Source organism: Phacochoerus africanus, chromosome 6 (assembly GCF_016906955.1).
Source record: "Phacochoerus africanus isolate WHEZ1 chromosome 6, ROS_Pafr_v1, whole genome shotgun sequence".
Lineage (NCBI taxonomy): Eukaryota > Metazoa > Chordata > Mammalia > Artiodactyla > Suidae > Phacochoerus > Phacochoerus africanus.
This window is the reverse complement of record NC_062549.1, coordinates 71,241,387-71,266,748: the sequence shown is the minus strand read 5'-3', so window position 1 is coordinate 71,266,748 and position 25,362 is coordinate 71,241,387. Positions and strand designations below refer to the sequence as shown.

Genomic DNA, 25,362 nt, shown 5'->3' with positions numbered 1-25,362 from the left:
GGAACCTCCATGTGCCGCGGGAGCGGCCCAAGAAATAGCAACAACAACAATAACAACAACAACAAAAAAGACAAAAAAAAATTTTCAAAACACCGACTCTGCTTTCAGGAGGTGTGCACTTTATCTGTGGAGCTGAAACATCAGAAAGGAAAAGACACACACACACAAAATATTCCAGAGTCTCTGGAGGGAGACCTCAAAGTGAACTGCAAGTAGCATTTAAAGAGTCTTCAGACATACAGAGGGTCAATGGGCACAAATAAACGTGCTCATTATCACTAACCATCAGGAAGTGCAAATCAAACCACCTCACACCTGTCAGAATGGCTATCATCAGACAAAACAAGAAAGAACAAGTATTCGCCAGGATGTGGCAAAGAGCCCTCGTGCACTATTCGTGGGAATGTAAACTGGTGCTGCCACCATGGAAAACAGGACAGGGTTTCTCAAAAAACTAAAATCAGAATCACCTTATGATCCAGCAATTCCACTCCTGGGTATTAATCTAAAGAAAACAAAGACCGTTAATTCGAAAAGATACACACACCCATGTTCACTGCAGCACTACCCACAATAGCCAAGACATGGAAGCGACCACGGATAGGGGAATGGATGAAGACAACCCAGTATATGTGTGTCCACACACACACACGCACATGAAATGGAACAATGGAATATCATTCAGTCATTAAAAAAAAGAATGAAATCTTGCCACTTGTGGCAAAAGAAATGGATCTGGAGGGTATTATGCTAAATGAAGTAAGTCAGAGAGAAGACAAACACTGTAAAATGAACAAAAACATCTCAGAGTTCCCATCGTGGCCCAGTGGTTAACAAATCCGACTAGGAACCATGAGGTTGCGGGTTCAATCCCTGCCCTTACTCAGTGGGTTAAGGATCCGGAGTTGCCGTGAGCTGTGGTGTAGGTCGCAGATGCGGCTCGGATCCTGCGTTGCTGTGGCTCTGGTGTAGGCTGGTGGCTACAGCTCCGATTCGACCCCTAGCCTGGGAACCTCCAGATGCTGTGGCAAGAAATGGCAAAAAGACAAAAAAAAAGAAAAGAAAAACCTCAACAGAAACAGTCATAAATATACAGAACAGACAGGGAGTCATCAGAGGGCGGAAAGGTAAGAAGGGGATTGAGATAAACTCCCAGTTAAAAAATGAGTGAGTCACGGGTAGCAAGGTAAACACAGAAAATACGGTCGACAATATTGTAATAGCTTCGCATGTGACAGTAACTGGATGTACTGTTAAGGTGGTCATTTTGTAAAGTATAAAAACATCAAATCACCATGTTATACACCTAAAACTCAGATCATGATGTATGTTAATTATAACTCATAAAAAATTAATAAAAAAATCTTCAGCAAGGATGAGGCAGGTAGATGGGCAGGAGGAAGTATGTATTTCCAGAATCAATTAGTTAGAAAAAATAAAATATCTATTTTCAATAAATTTATTTTTTCTAATCTTCAGATAAATCTTTTCTATGAAATACATTATGATTATCTGTCTCACTGATTATTAAATGTTATATAAATAGTCAAATTTACTAAACGAAGAATCGGAGCCAATAACATCATAGAAAAGGAATCTCTGTCTCTTTCTATTATTGCCATGAATAGCAAGACATTATAACAGTTTAATCATGGAATTAATCAAAATTCCTTGTTAACACATTGAAGGCTTTCAATCAAATACATAACTTTGCTGAAACGAAGAAATATTTCCAGTATAAACCGGACGGAACTGATAAATTAGCGCTTTGCTCTCTTCAACATCAGATTCAAAATGATGGCTGTTTTTCCGAGCTGCAAGAATAAGAAAGTGTTAATTTTTAAAAAGACAGTATAAAGTTTTTGAAAGCTACTTGATAACAATTCTTCCTACAATCAGCATTAAGTAGGACAATACCAGCAAAAAAGGAGAAAAGGTTTACAGAATTTTCCCCCAAATAAGGCAGCACCCAGGCTGCAGGAGTGACCTCCTGACAGCAGTTGTGCCTGCCCTACCCCATGTGACACTCACTGCTCCCCCACTTCTTTTTCTTTTTTATTTGTCTGTCGTTTTTTTGTTGTTTCTTTGTTTTTTAAGGGCCACACCCGAGGCACATGGATGTTCCCAGGGTAGGGGTTGAATCAGAGCTACAACTGCCAGCCAATGCCACAACCACAGCAATGAGGGATCCATACTGCATCTGTGACCTACACCACAGCTCACGTCAATGCCGAATCTGTAACCCACTGAGCGCGGCCAGGGATCAAACTTGCATCCTCAGGGATACTAGTCAGGTTCATTACCACTGAGCCACAATGGGAACTCCTCACTGCCCCTTTCATTCAAACAGCTACTAAGCGCCTACTATGTGCAAGGCTGAGCAGGGCCTGGGGATGGAAACATCCACAAGGCAAGGTCCTGACGCTCAGGGAGTCGAGTCTAGTAACCACACAGAATTGGCTGCTGCCACGTTTTTATAGACTAAGCTCAAGGAGATGCTTCAGGAGAAAAGAGGAGGAAGAAACTAGCAAAGCTGAGGCAGGGGGAGAAGTGAGACACTTCGCACAGAAAAGGCAGAAATCGGAAATACAAAGAGACACAAAGAAGTCGGTGTGGCTGAAGGTTTGGATATGGGCGGGGGAGGGCACAGACCTTGCCCTAAAGTCAAAACGAAGTCAAAACAGACCTTTGCAGCATTTTAGAAAGAGATACTGGGAGATGAAGACTGTTTAGCCTTGACCCGAGATAACAGTGCAGAGTTTGCTATGTCCACTGCTGTCCTCGTTTACTCCTACACATGCACCATGAAAATGTTTCTTGGGACTAAAATTGCACACAGGACAATTTCTTTTTTTTAATATGAGGGTTTTGTCATGAAATTGTCCATTCAATTGAGCACAATTCTAAACCACAGTGAACTCAGGAGGAAGCACTTTACCGCAGGTGTGGGCAGAAGGGTTGATAAAACCCTAGAGACAGCTTGGAGGGAAGATGCTGACAAGGTGCTTGCGGAGGCTTCATGCGGCCACGCTCTGCCTCAGTGACATCCCATCCGCTGCGAGCTGTGCCTGGAGCTTGGCCTCAACTCGACTACAACTTAAGCATCTAGAGCCAAATTCTCAGTTTACCCACAAACATAACATGGCATGAATACATCTGTGTTTTCATCACGAACAAGCAGGCAAAGCATATTAACTTTCTCCAATGTGCCAATACCTACAGAGAGACAGCCTGAAAATCACAGACTGATGAATGTATATTCAACCTATATATACATAAGTTGTCTTGTAAAAGTAAGAACTAATTCTCAGAGAATGTTATAATTAAAGCATTATTCCTAGAGTTCCCACTGTGGTGCAACAGGATCAGTGGCATTTTGGGAGTGCTGGGACACAGGTTCAATCCCCAGCCCAGCACAGTGGGTTAAAGATCTGGCACTGCTACAGCTGTGGGCTATGTGGAGATTGTGGCTCAGATCTGATCCCTGGCCTGGGAACTCCACATGCTGCAGAGAGGCCAAAAAAGAAAAAAAGGGGGAAAAAACAAAAATATTATTCCTAAAAAGAGTAACGGAAGAGGAAAAAAAAAAATTTCAAGAAAGGAAGGAAAAAAACCCAATCTTTACGCTGTTGTTCAAGAATTCAGCCCACCTTAAAATGTACAATCCTGTTAACTGAAACAATCATCCTGGTTTGACCTGAATGACTAATACCCCAATATTGGGGCTTTCACGTGAATTAATTTTTTTAAATTAAATCTACAGAACATTTATAGAGCAAAAAGAGTACTCGGAAGTTCAAACAAGGGCAATCTGCTTCAAAACCACACTGTTGTGATAACAGAGTGATAAAATTACCTTCAGACACAAAGAACTCTGCTAAATAAAATGCAGCCTTCACAGCGTTAGGTGCGTGGGAAATGCCCTTTAGTGTCCCCCACTCATAAGGTGCTTTCTCTGGATGCCACTGGACGCCATACACTGGATGCTGGTATCCTGCACAAGCAACACAAACTGCTAAGTATTAAGTAGCAAGAATGGTTTAAGATGTTACAATTAAATTATGTTTTACACCCCTTGTAAAGCATTATTTTCTAACACACAATCTTAAACTGTGCACATTCAGACACAAAGAATTTCAGTTCAAAGACAAGAAAGTTCACAATACAATATTTCACTGACTTTCCACCTGTTATGATTTCACTAGGTGAAAATATGATTCATTTCACTAGGTGATCAGAGTAGAGAAACAACTGAGCCTTTGAATATATTCCTGTTCAACAGTCAAGTGCATATCTGATTCGGCCTACACTACAGCTCACAGCAACACCGGACCCTTAACCCACTGAACGGGGCCAGGGATCGAATCTGCATCCTCATGGATGTTAGTCAGATTCATTTCCACTGAGGCACAATGGGAACTCCTGGTGTCCTTTTATGTAAGCCAGTCTGTCTCAGCCTACACTGTGTTTCTCTGTTAGCTGGTGGAATGGTTCATGGCTTCATGGTGCCAATTTTCAAATAGTTTTTAAAAGTTTAAATTTGGTATAAAAGATTTTTGGTTATGTTCACTTATTTTTAGAATTCTTAAGTGTCTTTATATATAAAAATGATATGGGAGTTCCCGTCGTGGCGCAGTGGTTAACGAATCCGACTAGGAACCATGAGGTTGCGGGTTCGGTCCCTGCCCTTGCTCAGTGGTTAACGATCCAGCCGTTGCTGTGAGCTGTGGTGTAGGCTGCAGACAAGGCTCGGATCCCGAGTTGCTGTGGCTCTGGCGTAGGCCGGTGGCTACAGCTCCGATTCGACCCCTAGCCTGGGAACCTCCATATGCCGAGGGAGCGGCCCAAGAAATGGCAAAAAGACAAAAAAATAAAAAAAAATTAAAATGATATGATTCCTAGGATTTATTCCAAAAAAATAATCTGGTATGGGGAGAGAGTAGGTAAGAAACAAAAATGGCCACATAAATATAACAGTTGTTGAAGCTTAGATATAGATACCTGCTGGTTCATTATATTATTCTGTCTACTTCTAAATGTTTTTAAAATTCCATAATTTTTTAGCCACGCTCACAGCATGCAGGAGTTCCTGGTCCATGGATCGAATTCCCGTCACAGCAGCAATCAGAGCCACAGCAGTGACAACCTGGATCTGCTAGGCCACCAGGAACTCCTAAAACCATGTAATTTTTTTTATGTACCTTCTGAGAAATTTATACATTCATCTCTTTTCTTCTTCACATACACCTTTCCTCATTTTAACTGAAAAGAATCCTCCCACTATTATTTTTGCTTTGAAACTACAACCCTGACTACTGTGGAAAGATACGTAGAGAAATGAATTATGTGAAAGCAGAGAGACCTAGGGAAAAGGGCACTGTCTTCTCACACCCCACAAGACTCTGCTAAGAGAGATGGTGTCACCAGGAGGAAACCTACTCCACCCGAGCCTTCTTCAGGCTGGAGAGCCCAAGAGGAAAGAACCTACCAGCAAGCAGCTCCGGGCCCTCTCCCTATGTCCTTGCGACATAATCCTCTCTTCCTCTGTCTGCGTCCACATGTGACGCTACCAGGAGGAAACCCACGGGCTGGATGACTAGGAAATTAACCACTCCACACAGGTAACTGAAAAGTAGATCTTCTAACAGATTTCTTTGAGATATGGAAAGTATTATTTAGGATATGAAACACCCTAAGTGATAAACTGTAACAAGGATTTTCCAGATAGGTAGATAAATAGACAGACAGACTGATGGATGGATAAACAGAGAGATGCACGCTGACATTTAGAAACAAGTGAGATTTACTCTTCTTCTGTAAACGACATTACTATAAGATCTGTGCAGGTTCCTGACAACTGTAGGAATCATGTCCTGACTCATGAATTTAAAATAAAAGTAGAATAGACATGGAATATGCAAATAAAGAGAATCACAAATGTTTCTATCAGGTGTCGAGAATTTTCAGAAAATTTTCAAATGAGCCTGGTGTGATGACATAGCCAGGAACAGACCAACATGGGATCTTATTTCCTAATTTCCAAGCCAATACTCTTTCATTTAAATAGTCACCCACTCCAGGTCTATTGAGATTTCCACAAAGTCCTGGAAACACAAAGAAAAATAAGACAAAGTTCCAGCTCTGATGAGCCCTCAGCCTAGGAGGAAAGACAGAACACGAACAAATGAGTGCAAAAAGACACACTCTTAGGAGTTTCCTTGTGGTGCAGCAGTTTAGGGATCTGGCATTGTCACTGCAGTGGCTCAGGTCACTGCCGTGGTGTGTGTTCAATCCCTGGCCCAGGAACTTCTGCAAGCCATGGCCAGGGCCAAAAGGAAAAAAAAAAAAACAGAGATGTTCCTAGGTAGCACAGTGTACAAGGATCACTGAAGATGCAGAGAGGAAGAGTAAGGGGTGGGGACATTCTCCAGGTGGCGACCACTGGACCAGCCTTAACGCTCATGAAGAGCTCAACGGCGGAAGAGAATGGGGAGCAAGAGAAGCTTTTCAGAGGAGAGGAAAAGACAGGGCAAGCAACACTGCTGTGTGCTCTGTGGAGGCTGCATGCACAAAACAGGATGCACAGAACACAGGCCAGGGATGAAGGCAGGGGAGAGCGGGGAGCGAGCGACCTGGTAAAGCAGACTTCATCCCCCGAGTGCCGAGGAGCCACTGAGGAGGTTTCTCCCGAGGCAACATGGATTTGGGATATGGGAAGCAGAAAGTGGCACTAGTCTTTCAGATGTGGAGACGAGGGCAGGAAGTCAAGGACAGCTCACACTGGATGATCTGATGAATGGCGATGCTATCAGCTGGAGCAAAAATGGCAGGAAGGGAAACGGGGCTAAAGAGGCAAGTTCAGATGATAAATTCACTTCAGTGTGGATTCCTCAACCTTCCCCAGATTCCCTGGGATGTTGTTTCTAGGCCTTCAGACATCTGACCTCCCGGGCCACACGCACGAACCAGCGACACAGGCAGTCTTTGAACGACATGAACCACTTCTACTTCATTCTAGGTGCTTCCACTCTCAGGCAGCACTAGCCAGTCTCACCAGCTCAAAGGCCACCTGTTTCTGCAAACTCTCATTCACCAGATTTCGCTTCCTTTTGCACTTGCGACTTTTTTGACTATGAACTGCTCATTTTCTTTAAAACCTCAGAGTACATCAGTTTCTTAAAGTCTGGGATAAATGGAGATTCCTCCAGAGAGAATTATCGCTACTTTGTGTCTGCCAGGCTTGCTGAGGCACTGTCAGCCTGAGGTAACTGGAAACACAATCTTTGATTTGAGAGCTGTCAAACCCTCCCAGTTAGTACAACACAGACCACCAGGCCCGCATGTCCTTCAGAAGGCTCTAGGCTTATTTATTTACCAGCCTCACTCCCCCAGTGCTAAGGTCCAGGAGGGCAAGTCTCCCTGCAGTTCTGCAGGCAGGGTTCGTTGACGCTCTGGCCTTTTGGGTCCTGCTCTGTGGGGTACCTCCAGGAAGGAGCCCCTTAGCTTGGTCTCAAGTTCTCCTGATTCAATACTAATGCTGGTTTAAATAATCCACGTAACTCTTGGAGTTTGGGCCTGAATACCCTTACTGTTACTGCATCAATATATTTAGAAGGATGTTTTCCTGGGTGTAAATCACACTTTTTGTTGTTGTCTAGAACAGGTATTTAATCTGCACTACTGCTAAAAATAGAGTCACTTTCTCCATTTACTCTCCCTTGTCTCTTTCCTTCTTTATCACCTTCTTCTAGAAGGTGACCCAAAGAAACCACAACTGATCTGGAACATGGGCAAAACATGTTTCCTGGCTCCAAAAATGCCCTAACTCCCAACTTTAGTCTCCAAAGTAATACGGCTGTACTCAGAAGAGAACTATAAAACCACAATAAACATATAAAAATAATAATAAACATAAGGTATATGTGTGCAATGATACATACCTTCCATTGTTGAAATAAACTCAATATTGCCATCTGTATTTGTAGTTAATACATTGAAAAACTTCTTTAAATTTTCATTCATTGTAAAATTCTACAGTATAAGAATAAATCAAAAATAAAAACATTTCATTTCTGCAATAAATCTAAATGCACAAATTCCTTTTTTTTTTTTTTTTTTTGGTCTTTTGTCCTTTTAGGGCTGCACCCACGGCATATGGAGGTTCCCAGGCTAGGGGTTGAATCGGAGCTACAGCTGCCAGCCTACACCACAGCCACAGCAACAGCAGATCCAAGCCACATTTGCAACCTACACCGGATCCTTAACCCACTAAGCGAGGCCAGGGATCAAACCCGCAACCTCATGGTTCCTAGTTGGATTTGTTTCTGGTGCGCCACGATGGGAACTCCTAAATGCATAAATTGCATTGCATAACTAACGTGATACCTTCATAGAGAGGCTCCACTTGTGGTAATTTGCAGTCAGAGGTTCTATTGCCAATGACAGCAACAAGTCAGCAGGAAAATTCTGAAACATTCTGCTATGCAATGTACCTGAAATAATTTAAGCACAGAAAAAATAAAATCCACTGAAGTCACTGATCGACAGCCAGAGAGAGACCATTGCTAAGACATAATCAAGATGACTAAATAATAAGCAAACACATCGTTTCTACAGAAGTATTCCAGTCAAGCAGAAAAGAAGTTTAACACACAAATTCAAATACATTCCATACTTCAGTGCTTTTGTCCTAGAATTGTAACATGAATAACTAAAATCCTTTGGATATGATAATTAGCAGGCTAACCAGAGTAAGCAGAGAATTTTAACTTGAGTTATCTAAACAGGACTGAAAACCAGATAAAATTTTCCACATGTGTATATAATTGTTCTCTCAGGAAAGGATCCAGAACTTTCAACATATTTTCAAAGGTACTTGAGACTTAAAAGGTTAAAAATACCAACAATGTAGGGGAAAAAAAAAAAAAAAAAAACATTAAACAAAGAAATTTCTCCTCAGTAAATAGACCAAAAAAAAAAAAAGCAATTTATTTCATCGAAGGCTCTGGAGTCTGACACAGAGACTCATATATCTGCAAAAGGATAAGAAAATCCTGATGGGGGAGTTCCCATTATCAGAAAGAAATCTGACTAGTATCCATGAGGATGCAGGTTCAATCCCTGGCCTTTGCTGAGCAGGTCAGGGATCCAGCATTGCCATGAGCTATGGTGTAGGTCGCAGACATGGCTTGGATCCCTAGTTGCACAGGCTGGCAGCTGTAGCTCTGATTCAACCCCTAGCCTGGGAACTTCCATATGCTGTGGCTGTGGCCCTTAAAAAAAAAAGAAAGAAAAAGAAAGAGAAAATCCTGATGGTATTGAAGTCCCTGAAGCCAGCTGTTCCTGAATGAGTCAGTGCCCCAGATAATAAAAACCCACTGATATCTCCCTGCAGTGAATTTCATTCCTTTTTTGTATAAATTGGCTTTTAAACCACATACAACCAAAAGAGACTGACCTACATCATATACTTCCCACAGGGTTCTAGCAGTACCTGAGGTATGTTGAGAAAGAGCTTTAAAAGGTACAGAGAGCACTTTATAGGTTCTATGTATAATAACTACTACTTTCTATCCAAAATCCTTATGAGAACAGGAAAGGTTGGTAGCATTCAATTCTGAGGATGCAGAGATAAAGTAATCTAAAAAAAAAAAAAAAGGAATTATTATCTACCTATACAGAGTGGATGTTAAAGATTGTCTGGCCCTGGTCCTGGGCTCCTGACGGGGAGCTTTCAAAGCTCCTGGAATTTCCTGGGGGATAGGTGTGTCTTTGTAATGCTAATAAGGTGACACAAGGTGGCCCATGGAGGGCTCGTTGGAGGAGGGTGGTCACTGAAAAAATAACCAGGAGATTAGACCAGGATGGACTCTTGGGCCAGCCTGACCTCTGAGGATGGGACAGGGACTGGAGACTGAGTTCAATACCAGGGCCAATGATGCGGCAATCGATCACGCCTTCACAATGAAGCCCCAGTAGCAACTCTGAGCACAGAAGCTCAGGGGAGCTCTCCGGTGGGGGAACACAGTAGTGTGTCAGGAGGGTGACGTGGCCTGACGCAGGGAGAGGGCACAGAAGTCCTGCATTCCCTCCAGGCCTCCTTCCGTGTGCACCCTTTACAGTAAAACTGTTGCTGCCAACCCAGCACTGCCCTGGAGTTCTGTCAGTCATTCCAGTGAATTATTAAACCTGAGGAGGATTTGGGAATCCCCAAATTCATGGCCAGCTGAGCAGGAGTGTGGGTGGCCCTGGGTGCGTGGCTGGTATCTGACATAAGGCAGTCAAGTCAGGAAGATGAACTTTTCCTGGAGTCTCCACTCCGGGGGGTTGGTAGTGGAATGGAATTGTAGTTCTCCCCAGCTGGGGTCAAAACCCAGTACACGGCCAAGGGAAAATGTTGACTGTAACAACAAGAGCTGACATTTAGGAGAATTATATTTAAAGTGCTTAGCACAGAACCTGACATTATCTTATTTAACCCTCACAAAAAAAACCCTAACAGGTAAACGCTTTCACAAATCATGAAATTAAAGCTGAGAGAGGTTAAATGGTTCCCTCTCAAGGCAGAACTGACAAAGCTAGGACTCAAAACCAGGTCTGCCTTTAGAGATTTTAGTCAAGCACGGTCCTGATGTTACTAGAGGCAATAAGTTATCAACATTCAGAATTCCTTAAGATGACCTCATAACTCAGTACAAAAACTGATCATTCACATCTTCAGCCTGTGTAAATAACTTAAAAATTAATAAATGTTACAAACATTTTTGACTTTGATATCTGCGACTTGCTAATCCAGTTAATATTTTTTAAAGGGTCAAAAGAGAATAGTTACCTTTAGTGAAGTTCAGCGGCATTTTAATTCCAACGGTATTTGTGAGCGTTAGTAAACTCTCTCCACTGACCAGATATGTGAGCTCTTCAAACCCAAGGCATGTGCCCCATACAGGAAAATAGTCTCCAGCGCCAAAACTCTTTGCAGAGTAAAAAGAAAACCAAGCTTATTTGAACTTCTGAAAATAAAAACTATACATTCGGTTTGTCATCACAATTTCAGGCACCTGAGTTATATGTGGATTTCTAAGGCATCTTCCAGGATCACTAACAGCAGGTTATCACTTATTAGTTCAGGTTTACTCAACCAAACTCTGAACTCAGTTGTGTTGGGAAAGATAAAGACCTCTGCCAGTCAACTACCAAACAACACACAGAATGCTTGGGGACCATAAATACCAAAGATGAGTCCAGACAAATGCCTATTTATACATTTTCTACAAATCTTGTTGCTTTAAATGACTGTTTCATTTTGAACATACTCTGAAGCCTTTCCTCCATTATCTCAGAATTTATAGCAATCACAGCATTATCACACCTTCAGCTAATCAGATTTAAATCAAGTGAAAGCCAGGATCTGGAAGGAATAGTTGGTAAGCAAAAGCAAAATAAATTTTCACTGAGTAGAAACTGTTGACTAAAAAAGTCAAATGTACTGGGTTTCTTCTGAGGGAATTCACAACCAGTGTGACTAGAAAAATGTATTCTAGTGACTAAGTTTTATGATTAACAAAACTTAAACCTAAATGTGTTGATAGTTACAAAAACGGGTTTTATAACTTTTCTAAAAGCAGTGGTTTCCTTGCATGGGACTGTAAAATATAAACTAACAAGTCACTCATTTTAAATGAGGAAATTGTTAGGGAATCTTTTCCTGTTCCTCAATGAGAAAAATAAAGAATTACATTAATTCCTATCCCAAGAGAGGATTTTAACATTTTACATACAAGTCTGAAAAAATTTATTTTTAGAAGTTAGAACTGCAAACATTAAGTTGAAGGTTCACACTGCATTCACTTACAATAAATGTAAAAGAGGGCTGAACTGTTCTGTCTCCATATGTACCAAATTTAATTTCCTGACTAAATATAAAATCCCCACTTGCTGGGTACACACCTTTTATCTGTTGTGATCAGCAGAGCAAAGGACAGGGTGGGATGGAACAATCTAACAGAAATCACTTCCTAGGGCTTCTTCATGAGGGTTTGTGGACCCCAGTGGCTACAGCTAAATGGAAGTTCAAGGTTGCTAAGCTTTCTTCTTTGCTTTGAAATCTTCAAGTAGCTAATTACATTTTTTAAAAAATAGGCCTTTGGGAGTTCCTGTCGTGGCGCAGTGGTTAACGAATCTGACTAGGAACCATGAGGTTGCGGGTTCGATCCCTGGCCTTGCTCAGTGGGTTAAGGTTGCTGTGAGCTGTGTGTGGTGTAGGTCGCAGACACGGCTCAGATCCCGCGTTGCTGTGGCTCTGGCATAGGCCGGCGGCTACAGCTCCGATTAGACCCCTAGCCTGGGAACCTCCATATGCCATGGGATCGGCCCTAGAAAAGGCAAAAAGACAAAAAAAGAAAAAAGAAAAATAGGCCTTTGGATCTTATAGGTTAGGTGGCTCCTTTTTTTTTGTTTGTTCATATATATGCTTCCCAAATGCATTCTATATCAATCACATTAAAAAATTTCAATTTTGTTCACTAGCTTTTCCCCCCAAAATACCCACTCAACATGTACTAAAGACACAGAGCCTTACAACATGAAGTGCAGAACGCCTACAGGGTGTCAGAACCAAGCAACCTGATTAGACAGGAAGAGCTAAGCTCAAGGCATTTATAACCCCCTTAATGGCTCAGATGCTGCCACATCACAAAGTCAGAGCTAACTATATATTCGAGCATTTTTGAAACAAAATACTCTACAAGCTGAGAGGAAGAAGGATGCCACTCTAGTAGCTGGGGTAGAGGGTACCTCCACAGAAGAGCTGCAGCCCCCCTTGGCTCTGAAAAGCTGACTAAGACACCAATCAGGGATGGAGTAGAAACAAACTGACTAAGCAGATTTAAAAGTAGGAGGACAGAAAGCCTGTGCGGGAAATACCAGCCTGGCTGCAATTAGGTGCACAAGCCAAGTCTGTAAAAGGTGGGCTGTGGACACACTCTGTGTTTTGACCCAAAGACTATAAAAGGTTATAGGTTTTTAAGCCAAGGCATTAAAAGTTTTCAAACAAGCATCTCGTTTGCTAAAACGGTTTCTTAGGAAAATATTTAAGGTTGGGGGGAAGCAGGAGGGCTAGCAAGATTAATTAGAAAATTGCTGTAAATAGTTAAGGAGAGAAATAGCCAGGGTCGAACTAGGTGCAAAGGCAGGCACAGCCCGAGAAAAGGAGGCGAGGGGCTGTGCAAGCCCTGCATGTGGAGGCTCAGGGGCTAAGGAACCTGTGAAAGAAACAGCACTGAGTGAGTCGGGGACCAAGAGCAGCTTTCGGGGAGATGATAACTGACATCACACAAACAATGCCCAGTACAGAGTGAAGTCAGCTTGCTCGGCCACCATGAGGGCTTGGTCCCCATTCACGTGCCCAGACAGAGAGGGCTGGTCAGCAGGGCAATGCAGGTTCCCCACAAGCCCAAATTAAATGGAACGCAGAGTTAACAGGAAAGAGCTGCCGCTGGTGCTGCAGAACAGGCACCTCAAAAGTTAAAGGGGTGACAAGGCCCAGGTAACTGCGAAGAAAGTATTATTACCATGTCCTTAAAAAAAGAATTACCCTCCTGGAAAATTACAAAAACTCACCTGGAATAATAAGAACCGATACTTACCTGTATGGCCAATGTGTAAAATATTTTGGCCACGTGGGCGTAACCGGACTTCTTGATGTTAACACTTCCTCCAGGGAAAAGGATCCTGAAACATCAAATGGGGTGCATTTCAACCTCTCCCTCCCCAGAAAATAAACAACCTTTTTATGTTAAAACAATTTTTCCTTATTACTAAGCAGCAAGATCATTACAGAAAAAGACAAAGACAAATACCATATGATATCACTTATAACTGGAATCTAATATCCAGCACAAATGAACATCTCCTTAGAAAAGAAAATCATGGACTTGGAAAAGAGACTTGTGGCTGCCTGATGGGAGGGGGAGGGAGTGGGAGGGATCGGGAGCTTGGGCTTATCAGACACAACTTAGAATAGATTTACAAGGAGATCCTGCTGAATAGCATTGAGAACTTTGTCTAAATACTCATGTTGCAACAGAAGAAAGGCTGGGGGGAAAATGTAATTGTAATGTATACATGTAAGGATAACCTGACCCCCTTGCTGTACAGTGGGGGGAGAAAAAAAAAAAGAAAATGAGATAAGCAAAGGAAAATATAAAATACTTACAATCTCACTCATTTGTAAACTACCAGAGTTAACAATGCATTTGTGCATATTCTACCAAGCTTCCTGGATAAACAAGCTTATTTTTGAACTAAAATATAAATTAAAGTAAAATAAATGGAGGGAGGGAAGAAGAGTACACAGAGGTAGCAATAAGGTAGAAATAAAACTCCAAGTATAGCCAGGTTTAAATTAGGGTGGTCAGAGATGCCAGAATCAATCCAGGTCCATAATCATGAGTCAATCTTAATAAAAAATCATAAACATTTTTTAGCCATAAAGAAACTAGTCATAAAAATATAGTAGGCTAAAATCAAATATCCATGAAAATGAAATGTATTATCATCCTGAGATCTCTTCAGAAATAAGCGTGGTATTAGAAAATTGTGAAAAAGAACACAATTACAATTCTAAAAAAAAGTCGAGGAGGAAAAAAAGGGGAGAGTCACAAACATTTGACTTTATTTTACTCTAGCCATAAAGGAGAGAGATAGCTGCTGGGCTAGGGGCTGAATCAGAGCTGCAGCTGGGACCTACACCACAGCCACAGCAACAACGGATCTGAGAGGCATCTGGAATCTAACTAGACTGTAGCAAGGCCAGATCCTTAACCCACCGAGTGAGGCCAGGGATGGAACCACACCCTCATGGAAACTATGCCGGGTTCTTAACCTCCTGAGCCAAACGACAACTCCAAAATATTTATGTTTTTATATCAACTTTTTAAATTAACTCTAAATTTTCAAAATTACTACAGGACTTAAAGTAACTAAGGATATTCAAAAGAGATGACAAAAGTTGGAGTACATATTTAAAATTTTGAAAATAATTAAATGTGAATTTGAGATTTGTGAAATAGCACTTTTGAGACTGCTATTCATTCAAGAATAGGTATTAGCCTAGAGAGACAGATGGCTAATTGTTGCTGTTAGTAAGATCATGATCTAGTAGGAAATTTATAAATTAGAAGGCAGAACATCTGTCACAAAACCAAGCAGAACAGTTAAAAGGGCTTAATGAAGACTCATGAGCAGTCTTCCCATTTTATCACCAGTATTTAAAAAGCTGCCTCTGAACAAACCTGGTATGTTTAACCCCAAAGTCCTTTCAAAAAGTAAAACCTGTTGCTCCCAGCTGACAAATTCCTTCAAGGCAAGGTTCTGCCTTTTCACCTCTGTGCCACCCCCCACCCCACCCCCACACACACGTGTATGGAGTCCACTGCAAAACAGGGCTCAATAAAGATGTTTCTGAAGTGCCAAACACTGCTCATGGTCTGCTGTCTATTTTTACATTTTTGAGGTTCTATCACATAGTCTATCCTGGACTTATTTATCTTCATCTGTGCCAAAGTACACTGCACATAACAGGCATTGTAAATGTTTCACTAAATTGTACTAATTTTACAGTAAATATTTACTGAGCCAAACTGAGCTGAATGCAAATGACTGAACACAGCTTTTAAAAAAAAAAAAAAGAAAGAAAGAAATGAACAGTTTTTAAAAGTAAAAAAAAAGCTCTATTTATAAAAGCTTCACGGTAAAATAAGACTCCCTCCACCTCACTCCTAATCAGAAATAACCACTGTTAAAATTTATTGTGCTAACCTGATAGATATGCTATATCTCCTCACCCCAATTCTAAAAACAAAAGCAAATGGGAGCATATACTATACACACCACTACCTGCCTTGCTTGTTTTCTATAATACTACACTGTTCATGTAACAACAGGGATTTATAACAGCATTTAGGTATCCTCATTTTCAACCTGTGCATAATGTTCTATTATATGCATATAGCCTAATTTTTTACCCAATTCCCACTAATAGACTGCTGCTCCGGTTCTGATCGGGGGTACTTTAAATAATAGCAGAATGCATATGTTTGGACCTAGATCTTCACATAAGGGGGGGGATTATGTTTGCAAAATAAAATTCCTTCTGAAGGATTTCCTAGGTCATACAGTATACACATTTTTAATTTCAAAAGATACTGTCAAACGCCCTCCAAAGACTTTCTAACTTAGATCCTGATGGAAGAAGTTTTCACATACTGAAGTATGGGGAAGTCACCTGGCTTATACATGATTTGGATTGAACTTTATGCTAACTAAACAGCCTGTCTTACGGCGTGACAAACATGTACTGTACGTCTGCTTTAACCAGATGTTTAAGAAAAGAATGCTTTACCCAGAAGTTACAAAAAGGCCCCCTGGACGATAGGGATAAATGTCCCCCTTCGTCTCACACCCAGGTTAGCAGTCCTTCAAACATAAGGCTCCCTTCCCAGTCACCAAGGTCACACAGGCTCACTGTACACAGGCTAGGCTGTCAGAAATCCTGAAGGAATGTACCACTGTCATGTTTGATGTACATGCCTTGTTCTGTTAGGTTATAAAACCGGGTTTTTCCAGAGCGCTTTATTCCCTGTTGGAGACTACATGCCTGGCCTATAGTCTTCAGTTTGGTTCCAATAAAACTCTCTTCTATTCCTTAGCATAGATTGCTCATTGATTATCTGCATCAACAAGTCCCATAAATAGAGTATAAGAACTCTGTTTCCTTACACCCTCACCAAAAGAGCACTAGCAAACGTTCTGCTCTTGGCCAACCTGATGTTTTTAAATTGCTATAATTAGCTTTCCTCTAATTATGAGTAATGCTGAACATTTATGAGGTTTTTTTTTGTTTTGTTTTTTCTGTGAGCGAAGCAGTCATATCTTTTATGATGAACGAGGGGATAGAAAACTTTTTTCTAAGTTCTATTTCAAAGTACTTTCTGAAAGAACCAATTAACATCCTCAGTCTTAAGACTTATAAATCCCTTAAGCAAGCAGTATGCCATGGCATCAAAAGTGGCTTCAAAGCATGTAAGACAAGCATTAAAAGAATAAATTATTATGTCACACATTAAAAACAAATTTATGTTGTCTACTGTGGAATAACATTTGTTTTTTTAACGTGTCTTCTCTCTGTAGGACTTCTGCATCTCTTAACAAAAAGAGTCCTATAAAAAGAACTCAGAAACTCATGCTGCACCACTGTAAGATAGTTACATAGAAACAGGTATGATATTTATATATACTTTCATAATCACTTAGATCTCATACACTGTATTAAACCAATGCTGGCAACTTACCCATTAATGGACTGGAAAAGCTTTTGATACTCTTCATCTTTAAGATCAACCCTGAAAATAATAAAATACAGTTACAAAAGATCCATTTCCAAAACTTAAAAAAAAAAGCCAGCCCCTACTTGAAGTCACATTAATTCTTAAAAGTCAGATGAAAATAATTCTTAAATATTGAACGATACCACCTGCCTTCCTGGAGGCATTTTTTCAAACTACATGAAAGATCCATGATTATATCCTTATTCTGCCAATCAGACAAGTAAATATGTCTTCTTCTGTCCTAATGCAGTTTAACATTGTGAGGTATGTGTTCATACGCAAAACATTAAAGACCATGAGATTAAGGCACCAGTAACTTCTCCGCTAGCCAAGAACTCTCCAAAAAAAAAAAGGGTAAGGATAGGTAAGGACATTCAGTAGTTTTAACATGCCTATCTTAACTACGGGCACCTTTGGCAAATAAAAGCAGTACATATAAATCCCTGCCTCATCCCACCCCTACCACCAAATGCAAAGGTCTCAGAGCCGCTGTATTCAGGAGTCAGAGGAGTTCAGATCTGGGTACAGAACACATGCGGATCCCTCCAGCTGGGCCTCATCTGCCCAGGTAATTGTTCTGAAGCTGCTTCATCAAATATCTAGTAAGAGTGTCCTAACCATCACCATGTTATGGACAGTACTATTCCCTCCCCAAGATAACCCATGGGGTTAGTCCATGACAACTGGCTACAACCTTCAATTACGTCACAGTAAGATGGTTACTTTTTTAAAAGTTTGACAAAAAAAAGGGGGGGGGGGAGCACCATATTTATGAACTCCTCTAAGAACTTTTCTTTTAGCAGTCTTCTAGTTGTATAAGAGAATAAGAGGGCATAACGCCTTCTCAACCTGCCATAAAAGAAGTAGCCTTATGGTCAAGTATCAACTACAGTCCATTTCTGCCCCAAGAAACAGCTCCCTAGAACTGCCCCTCCCAGGCATTAAAACACTTCTCCCATTATTAAGTAGACACCCATGATGCCCAGAACGGGGCTGTGCTTTGCCAGCAAACGCCTCTGGGCTTTCCCCGAAACCCAACTGAGCTTTGTGTTCAGTACATAATAGCCCTCCTTGTGGCAGAGAGCCTCAGGGCAGTGGGCTTACACTGTCTTAAATGGAGGAGAAATGGTGGGTGGCCCTGACATGGCAAGTGATAGGGAGATAAAATGGGAGCTCCAGGACTCTGCCAGTTCAATCTCCCCAGATTGTGCCAACAAAGAGGGAACCAGTCGGGACCCAGAATCTTCTCGGTGGATATTTAAACCAGGATGGGCAACCACCGCCATCAGGAACCAGAATGGATGTGGATCCCCCAGTGCACTCCACCGACCCCTCCCAGCTAGCCCGGCAGGCTGGTTCCAGTCATCTCAGTCATTCTAAGGGTGCCCACAGTGTCCATGACTGAATTTTTAGGCCTTACTTATCAATGTTAAAGGGCTTAACAGATGGGGATGGGGCAGGGGGAATGTTATAAACAAGTGCTTCAGACACCTTGCAGGGAAAACAGGCCAGGTCACATTCTTTGAACACAGATGGTATTTGCATACTGTCAGACTGTCCTGAAACAAAAGACCTTTTCAATAGGTTCTCTTTAAAAGAACAGCTTACGGATCCCGCGTTGCTGTGGCTCTGGTGTAGGCTGGTGGCTACAGCTCCGGTCGGACCCCTAGACTGGGAACCTCCATGTGTCACGGGAACGGCCCAAGAAATGGCAAAAAGACAAACAAAAATAAATAAATAAAAGAACAGCTTAAGTCTGTTAAGTGACATCAGCAGTGTGAAAAGGAGGGACAGGTACTGTTGCCAGCGGAGTGCACTTGACCCATTAAAAAAATTAGCTGCAGCTGTTTAAAAAAAGCCAGTAATTCAGACTTTTATGAAGTCTTTCAATGTGTAAATGTTTTTAAACACTGTGTGAATGAAACACATTTTTAAACCAAAAGGAGCCTGAGGGCCACCCCACCCCACCTCCCAGGAGGAGGACTCTGCAGGTTCCAGGAGCCCCACAGCACCAGGTACCTGAGGGAGAAGGCAGCAGCGAGGAGGAGGAGCCTAAAGACAAACATCTTCACCTGCTCCAGGATTTTGCCTCAGTCTCCCAGCCTCCTCCTCCCTCCTGAGCTGCAGAAGTTGGCCCTCAGCATCCACAATTCAGAAATGAACCCAACGTTATCAGTGTGCTCACCTGTCTCATTCTCCACGTAATCCTATGCACGTTACTCTGGGAACTTGGCTGCCATGTATTACATTGTTTTTACAGGATCATATGATTCTCATTGTCAGCAATATAGCTTAAAATGAACTTTGAGAACCCAACCTAGAAATTAACCTGTATGCTGACAGTCACATTTTCAGCATCTAAGTCATAAATACCAGTATTCTGAAAGTCATCTGTTTCAAAACTTCCCTAGTTTCAAAACTTCTGTCATTCTTGTCTATTCCTCCCTGCGCCCTTTCATTCCATCAGTCATCAAGTCTTTGATTTTGTTTAAGAACACTTATCTATCTATCCTACAACCACTGCTCTAAGCCAAGCCCTCATCACCTGGCCTACTCACACCTAGCAACAGTCTCTGAACTGGTCTACCTGCCTTTTTTGGGGGGTCTTTTTTTTTTGCCATTTCTAGGGCCACTCCCGTGGCATATGGAGGTTCCCAGGCTAGGGGTCTAATCAGAGCTGCACCTGCCAGCCTACACCACAGCCACAGCAATGCGGGATCCGAGCCGAGTCTGCAACCTACACCACAGCCCATGACAACGCCGGATCATTAACCCACTGAGCAAGTGCAGGGATCGAACCCGCAACCTCATGGTTCCTAGTTGGATTCGTTAACCACTGCGCCACGACAGGAACTCCCCTTGTTACAATTTCTTAGTGTGAAATTATTTACAAAAACAGACGTTCCCATTGTGGCTCAGTGGTCATGAACCTAACTGGTATCCATGAGGATGTGCGTTGTTAAGGCTCCCGCATTGCCAAGAGCTGTGGTGTAGGTCACAGATGTGGCTTGGATCTGGTGTTGCTGTTGCATAGGCCAGCAGCCACAGCTCTGATTAGACCCCTAGCCTGGGAATTTCCGTATGCTGCAGCTGCGGCATCAAAACACACACACACATGTGTATACATATTTACAAAAGCAGGTTGCCAGAGCAAATAGTTGTGTTTTGTGTATGTGTGTGAAATCACATATAATGGGTTAGACAAGGATGCTGGAAGACCCTAAAATACACTAATTTGGGGTGATAATACTAATACCTACAAGGTTTTCTTTGTTGGAAAAAACCTCAACTCTTTCCAAATCAAAATGACATGAAACATTCATTATCATGTCATGTCACAAGTACATGAATCATTTTATTATTCCTAGGTCATTAAACCAAAGTGATGTAACTCCTTTAAAACTGCATTATCTGCAATATACACTGAAGCAACACTGATGTATTTGTCACTTCCAGACTTCTAACATAGAGTTGAAAGCATTTTCAAAGTCCTCACCTAGAACCCTCCTGATCCCTAAGCGGTTCCTTACACTAGTGTGTGTGGGGGGGAAAGCTGGTGACGCTGCAGAGCCTTCACTTCCTCACTTTCATGATGTGTGATGAGGATCTCACCTTTTCTGGGCTGAAAGAAACCATCCTTTCATTCTCTGTCCAATACAAACGACACACCTCTAACGATATCACAGATACACACAGCTTCACACTTGGAACAACTTCATGAGAGACAGAGCATTAGACTTGTGGCAACAATCAGGTGCAACGTTACCGCATTTTGAGTGATACAATCATAGGAGAGAAGGCATTCGTTTTAGGGATAAAAGGTAATTTGAAAGATAAAACAGTAGTTGCAGTTTTTATTTTTCAGCGGAAGAAAGATCAAATCATACCTTATTGGTACAACTCTGGCACCGGCAGACTCCAGAAACTTTACATAGGATGCAGCAATATAGTATTTTCCCAGGGCTTTCATGTCCTTACCATGGCACCTTTGCATTAATACTCCTAAATTACCAAAAAAAAAAAAAAAAAGTTTCAGTTTCAAGACATTTCCTTTTTTCCTGAACAGAAACTGAAACACATCACCCTGGAAATGTTACTACTTTACTCATTTAATTCGCAGAATCAAATAAGAAGTTTCTTGTGAAAGTACATCTACAGAGTCTGGAAAAGGAGGAGTGGAGCTGAGCTGAGTTTTAAGCAGCCTCCTGTCTTGCCTCATCTGGGAGGCCAAATAAGCCCCCAAAGTAGGTTTACAATAGCAACAGCCTCTTTCCCACAACCTGGAATCAATCACACAGTACAGATCCTTAAATCAAGGAGGCTTCTCCCTTCTCTCACACACCCAGAGGCACTTGGTTTCCGTGCCAACAAGGCAAAAGAGTGAAAATATCTTCTATCCATCTCTCTCCAACATCATCAACACCAGCTTAATCCAAGCAACTAACATGTTGCCTCTCCACCCTCCAAACCCCGCCCAGGACTATTATAATGGTCCCTTAAATGGTCTCTTGCATCCTTTCTTAAACAGCTGCCTCCACCTCCAGCCAGTTCTACCATCATTCATTCATTCAGCATACATGACTTTCTCATACCAGGCACTGAAGTAGGTGCTGGGGGGACACCACCCTGCCTTGCAGGCTTTAATTCTAGTGTGTGGAAGGGAGAGGAGAGAGGACACACCAAAAACAAGATGAAAAGGTTAAACAGCAGTGTGGTTTAGTGCTGGTTGGCAAAGTGCTAAGGAGAAAAAGTAAGCAGAGGAAGAAGGGGTGTGTTTGGGGAAGGAGGGAGGGGGGTGTACAGGGGAGAAGAAATCTCTTAAACGTGGTGGCGGGCAAGTCCCCCGGAGAAGGCAGAACATGGCAGCTGAGGCAGGACTTCAGAGAGGTGGTGGAGCAAGCCAGAGGCAGTATTTACAGAAAGAAGGTTCCAGAGTGGGGGAAGGACATGTGCAAAGACCCTGAGTAGGTCTGCACCCATCCCACTTTTCTCACCGTCCCAGGTGAGCCAGGGAGGAAGCAGCAGGAAGGGAGAATGGAGAAAGGGAACAAAGCAGCAGGGGGCACTCTCTGAGCACTTCAGAGGGTCCCTAAACTTTACAAACTCTACGGACCCTGGAGCCCCTCCTTTCCCCACCCTCCACCCCCGACCTTCTGGTCTGCCTCTTACCACCAAAATCTCAGCCCCAGCACAGTACTGGCATCCAGTACACAGCAACACATGCGTGTCTTAGGAGCGCACCCCTGCTTCTATCACTCACTACTTCTCCATTTGGGACCCTTTCGGTATCTCTCAGGGTCACCTGACATCAGTCACCTGCATTCCCAGCTGCTCACAATAACTGGCACCTATCAGGCACTGAATTAACACATGCCAAATGCCAAACTTTGCTCAGTAAGATTGCTTTTCTCTTCATGGAGAGGTAAGATCGCCTTTATTGAGGAAAATGCACTTTGGTAGGGAAAGAATTAGGGAGTGTCACAGGAAATGGGGTGGTTACAGAGGAGGCAAGGATGAGATGCCACAAGGGAGAGTTGGCCTGGGACACGTACTCACTTATCCCATCCTGGGACCAGAGCTCAGGCTGTATGCCCTGCCCCTTGAAATGCGACCCAACTCCACCCACTACTTTAAGGCTACCTCAAGACTTCTGTGGCTTGTCTGTGAATCCTTTGCACTCCTAACTCAATGCTCTGCACAAAGGCATTCAGTTAGCTCTTTTTGTCACAATTGATTAGGGTAAACCAAAAGTTTACTCACTTGTTCTGGACTTGCTTCCTAAAAACCACTGCCTCTAGCAAAGGGAAAAGAGTCACCCCTCTTCAGCCCCCTCCCCCCCGCACTCACAATCTCCAGCACACTACATAGGATTATATTTTAAGTTAACTTCCCCTTGGAGACTCTAGATACTATTTTAAATAGCTTATAAAATAAGGCATTCCAAGTTCCAAGTATTGATACACATCATGGCTCAGCGGAAACGAATCTGACTAGTATCCATGAGGATGCAGGATCGTTGATTCCTGGCCTTGCTTAGTGGATTAAGGAGTGGTGTTGCTGTGAGCTGAGAAGCTTGGATCCCACATTGCTGTGGCTGTGGTGTAGGCCAGCAGCTATAACTCTGATTCAACCCCTAGCCTAGGAACTTCCATATGCCTCAGGTGTGATCCTAAAAAGACAACTAAAAAAAAAGAAAATTGGGCACTACCAATATACATGAAAAACTGCTCATCTAATTCCTATTTAGTTACAGAATATACTGTCCATCTTCGTGGGGAGGGGAGGAACAGTATGAAAGGCATAATACCACAGCTAAAATAAAACCAATCTTAATTGTCTGCACAAATTATTTTTGACAAATTTTAAGTTCGGGCTGATTTCCCTTGGGAGAAAGGCAAATTGAGTTTACCATCTTTCAAAAACATTTGTTTTTTGTTTTTGTTTTTTTGGGGGTTAACATTGTGGGGCTTTTTAATCGGTAAAATATTCATGACATTAAATTTACCCTTTTACCCAAGCAGTGGCATTAAATACATTCATATAGTTGTGCAACCATCACCACCATCCACTTCCAGAACGTTCTCATCTTTCCCAACAGAAACTCTGTACCCATTAAACAACAGCTCGCCGTTTTCCCCTTCCCCAGGCCCTGATAACTACCATTCTACCGCCTATAAAAAACACCTGTTGAAAATAGACATGCTTCACTTTAACACCGAATAGAACTGATTAGGATCACACTAACCACTGCTGCCCTCCGCTGCTGAAGATAACAAAGACCAAGGTATATCATAATTTCTTGATTATTTAGTCAATTTGATTTTTATAATGCTTTGTTTCTTGAAATACGCCCTCAACCAGTGAAATTTAAATAAACATAATGCATGTACAGAATCTGTTTAATTAGTAGAAATCCCTGGCGAGGCACAAAGAAGAAAACAGTCCACAGGATCTTCACAGCGCATCCTTCTCCCTTCCAAATTTAAGACCCACATGTTTGAGGAAATCAACGCGGCTTTAATTAGCTGTATTTCAGCAAGACCCAAATGATGTCTTGGTTCTGGGGCTATACAGGACGGCGCACAGTCTAACCCTGAACACGGATGTTTCCCAGATGGGACGCACCTGCCAGAGCGCAGCAACGGGAAGCGCCCAGCGCCGCCCCCACCCCGCCCCGACCTCCCTGGCTCCGGCCGCCGCCTTACCTATGATGGGCTTCTTGGAGGTGCTGGCGCCAAGAGCAGACAGCCTGAGGCTCGTGGCCCCGCACAAGACCAGGCCCAGCACGCTCAGCAGGAGGCCTAGGCTCGCCATCGCGCTCGCTGACTCCCGCCGCCTTTCAAAGGCACTGCGGGCGGGCCGCCGAGCGCCGCAGCCGTGGCCTCCCGGCCGCTCCGGGGCGTCAGGCGGGGGTGGTGCGCCGCCGCGCGGACCTATGGGAAAGGCCGGCCCGGCGCGTGCGCGCAGCGGCCGCGGGGCGGGGGCGGGGGGCACCAGGATCGCCCAGGTCGCGCCCACCCCATAGCTCACGCAGACCCCGCGACCCTGCGCCCGCCGGGCGGTGCCTGCAGAGTCTACAGGAAATAGTGGTTGGGCACGGGGCGCTCGCCGCGGTCTCAAATGTGCCTTTTCAGCTCTTACCCCGACATGAGACTGAGTCACTAAGTGGGGCGCCAAGCCCCAGGCGGTGGAAGGAGAACCGCTGGGCCTCGGCCCGACCTAACTGGTAACCAGGCAACGAGAGAGGCTGGCGAGAGGTTCTAGAAGTCGCCTGAGAACCTTGCGCCAGCCGTAGCTCCTGCCTCAAATCGTTTTTAGGCATGAATGCTGGCAGCCGGATTTGACACCCAAGCGTGCGATGTAAGGATGGACGGCGACTTGGGAGCTGATTTCCACATCCTGCCGTTTGTTTGCAGATGTTTCAAGCATCTGGACGAAACGAAAAGGAAGGAAGGACAATGGATGGGAACAGGTCCCA

At 43.0% G+C, this 25,362-nt stretch overlaps 1 protein-coding gene across 1 annotated transcript; it reads right to left on the bottom strand.

Moving 5' to 3' along the window:
- Window positions 1–1,445: 1,445 nt before the first annotated feature.
- Window positions 1,446–24,815, bottom strand: GGH (gamma-glutamyl hydrolase). The gene is made up of 9 exons (XM_047783859.1): window positions 24,590–24,815; window positions 21,272–21,386; window positions 17,349–17,399; window positions 13,644–13,728; window positions 10,832–10,970; window positions 8,386–8,492; window positions 7,941–8,031; window positions 3,857–3,994; window positions 1,446–1,814 (listed from the first exon to the last, which is right to left on the bottom strand). The coding sequence occupies exons 1-9, from the start codon at window positions 24,696–24,698 to the stop codon at window positions 1,693–1,695; spliced, it is 957 nt and encodes a 318-aa protein (XP_047639815.1). The 5' UTR covers window positions 24,699–24,815; the 3' UTR covers window positions 1,446–1,692.
- Between the last annotated feature and the right edge of the window lie 547 nt (window positions 24,816–25,362).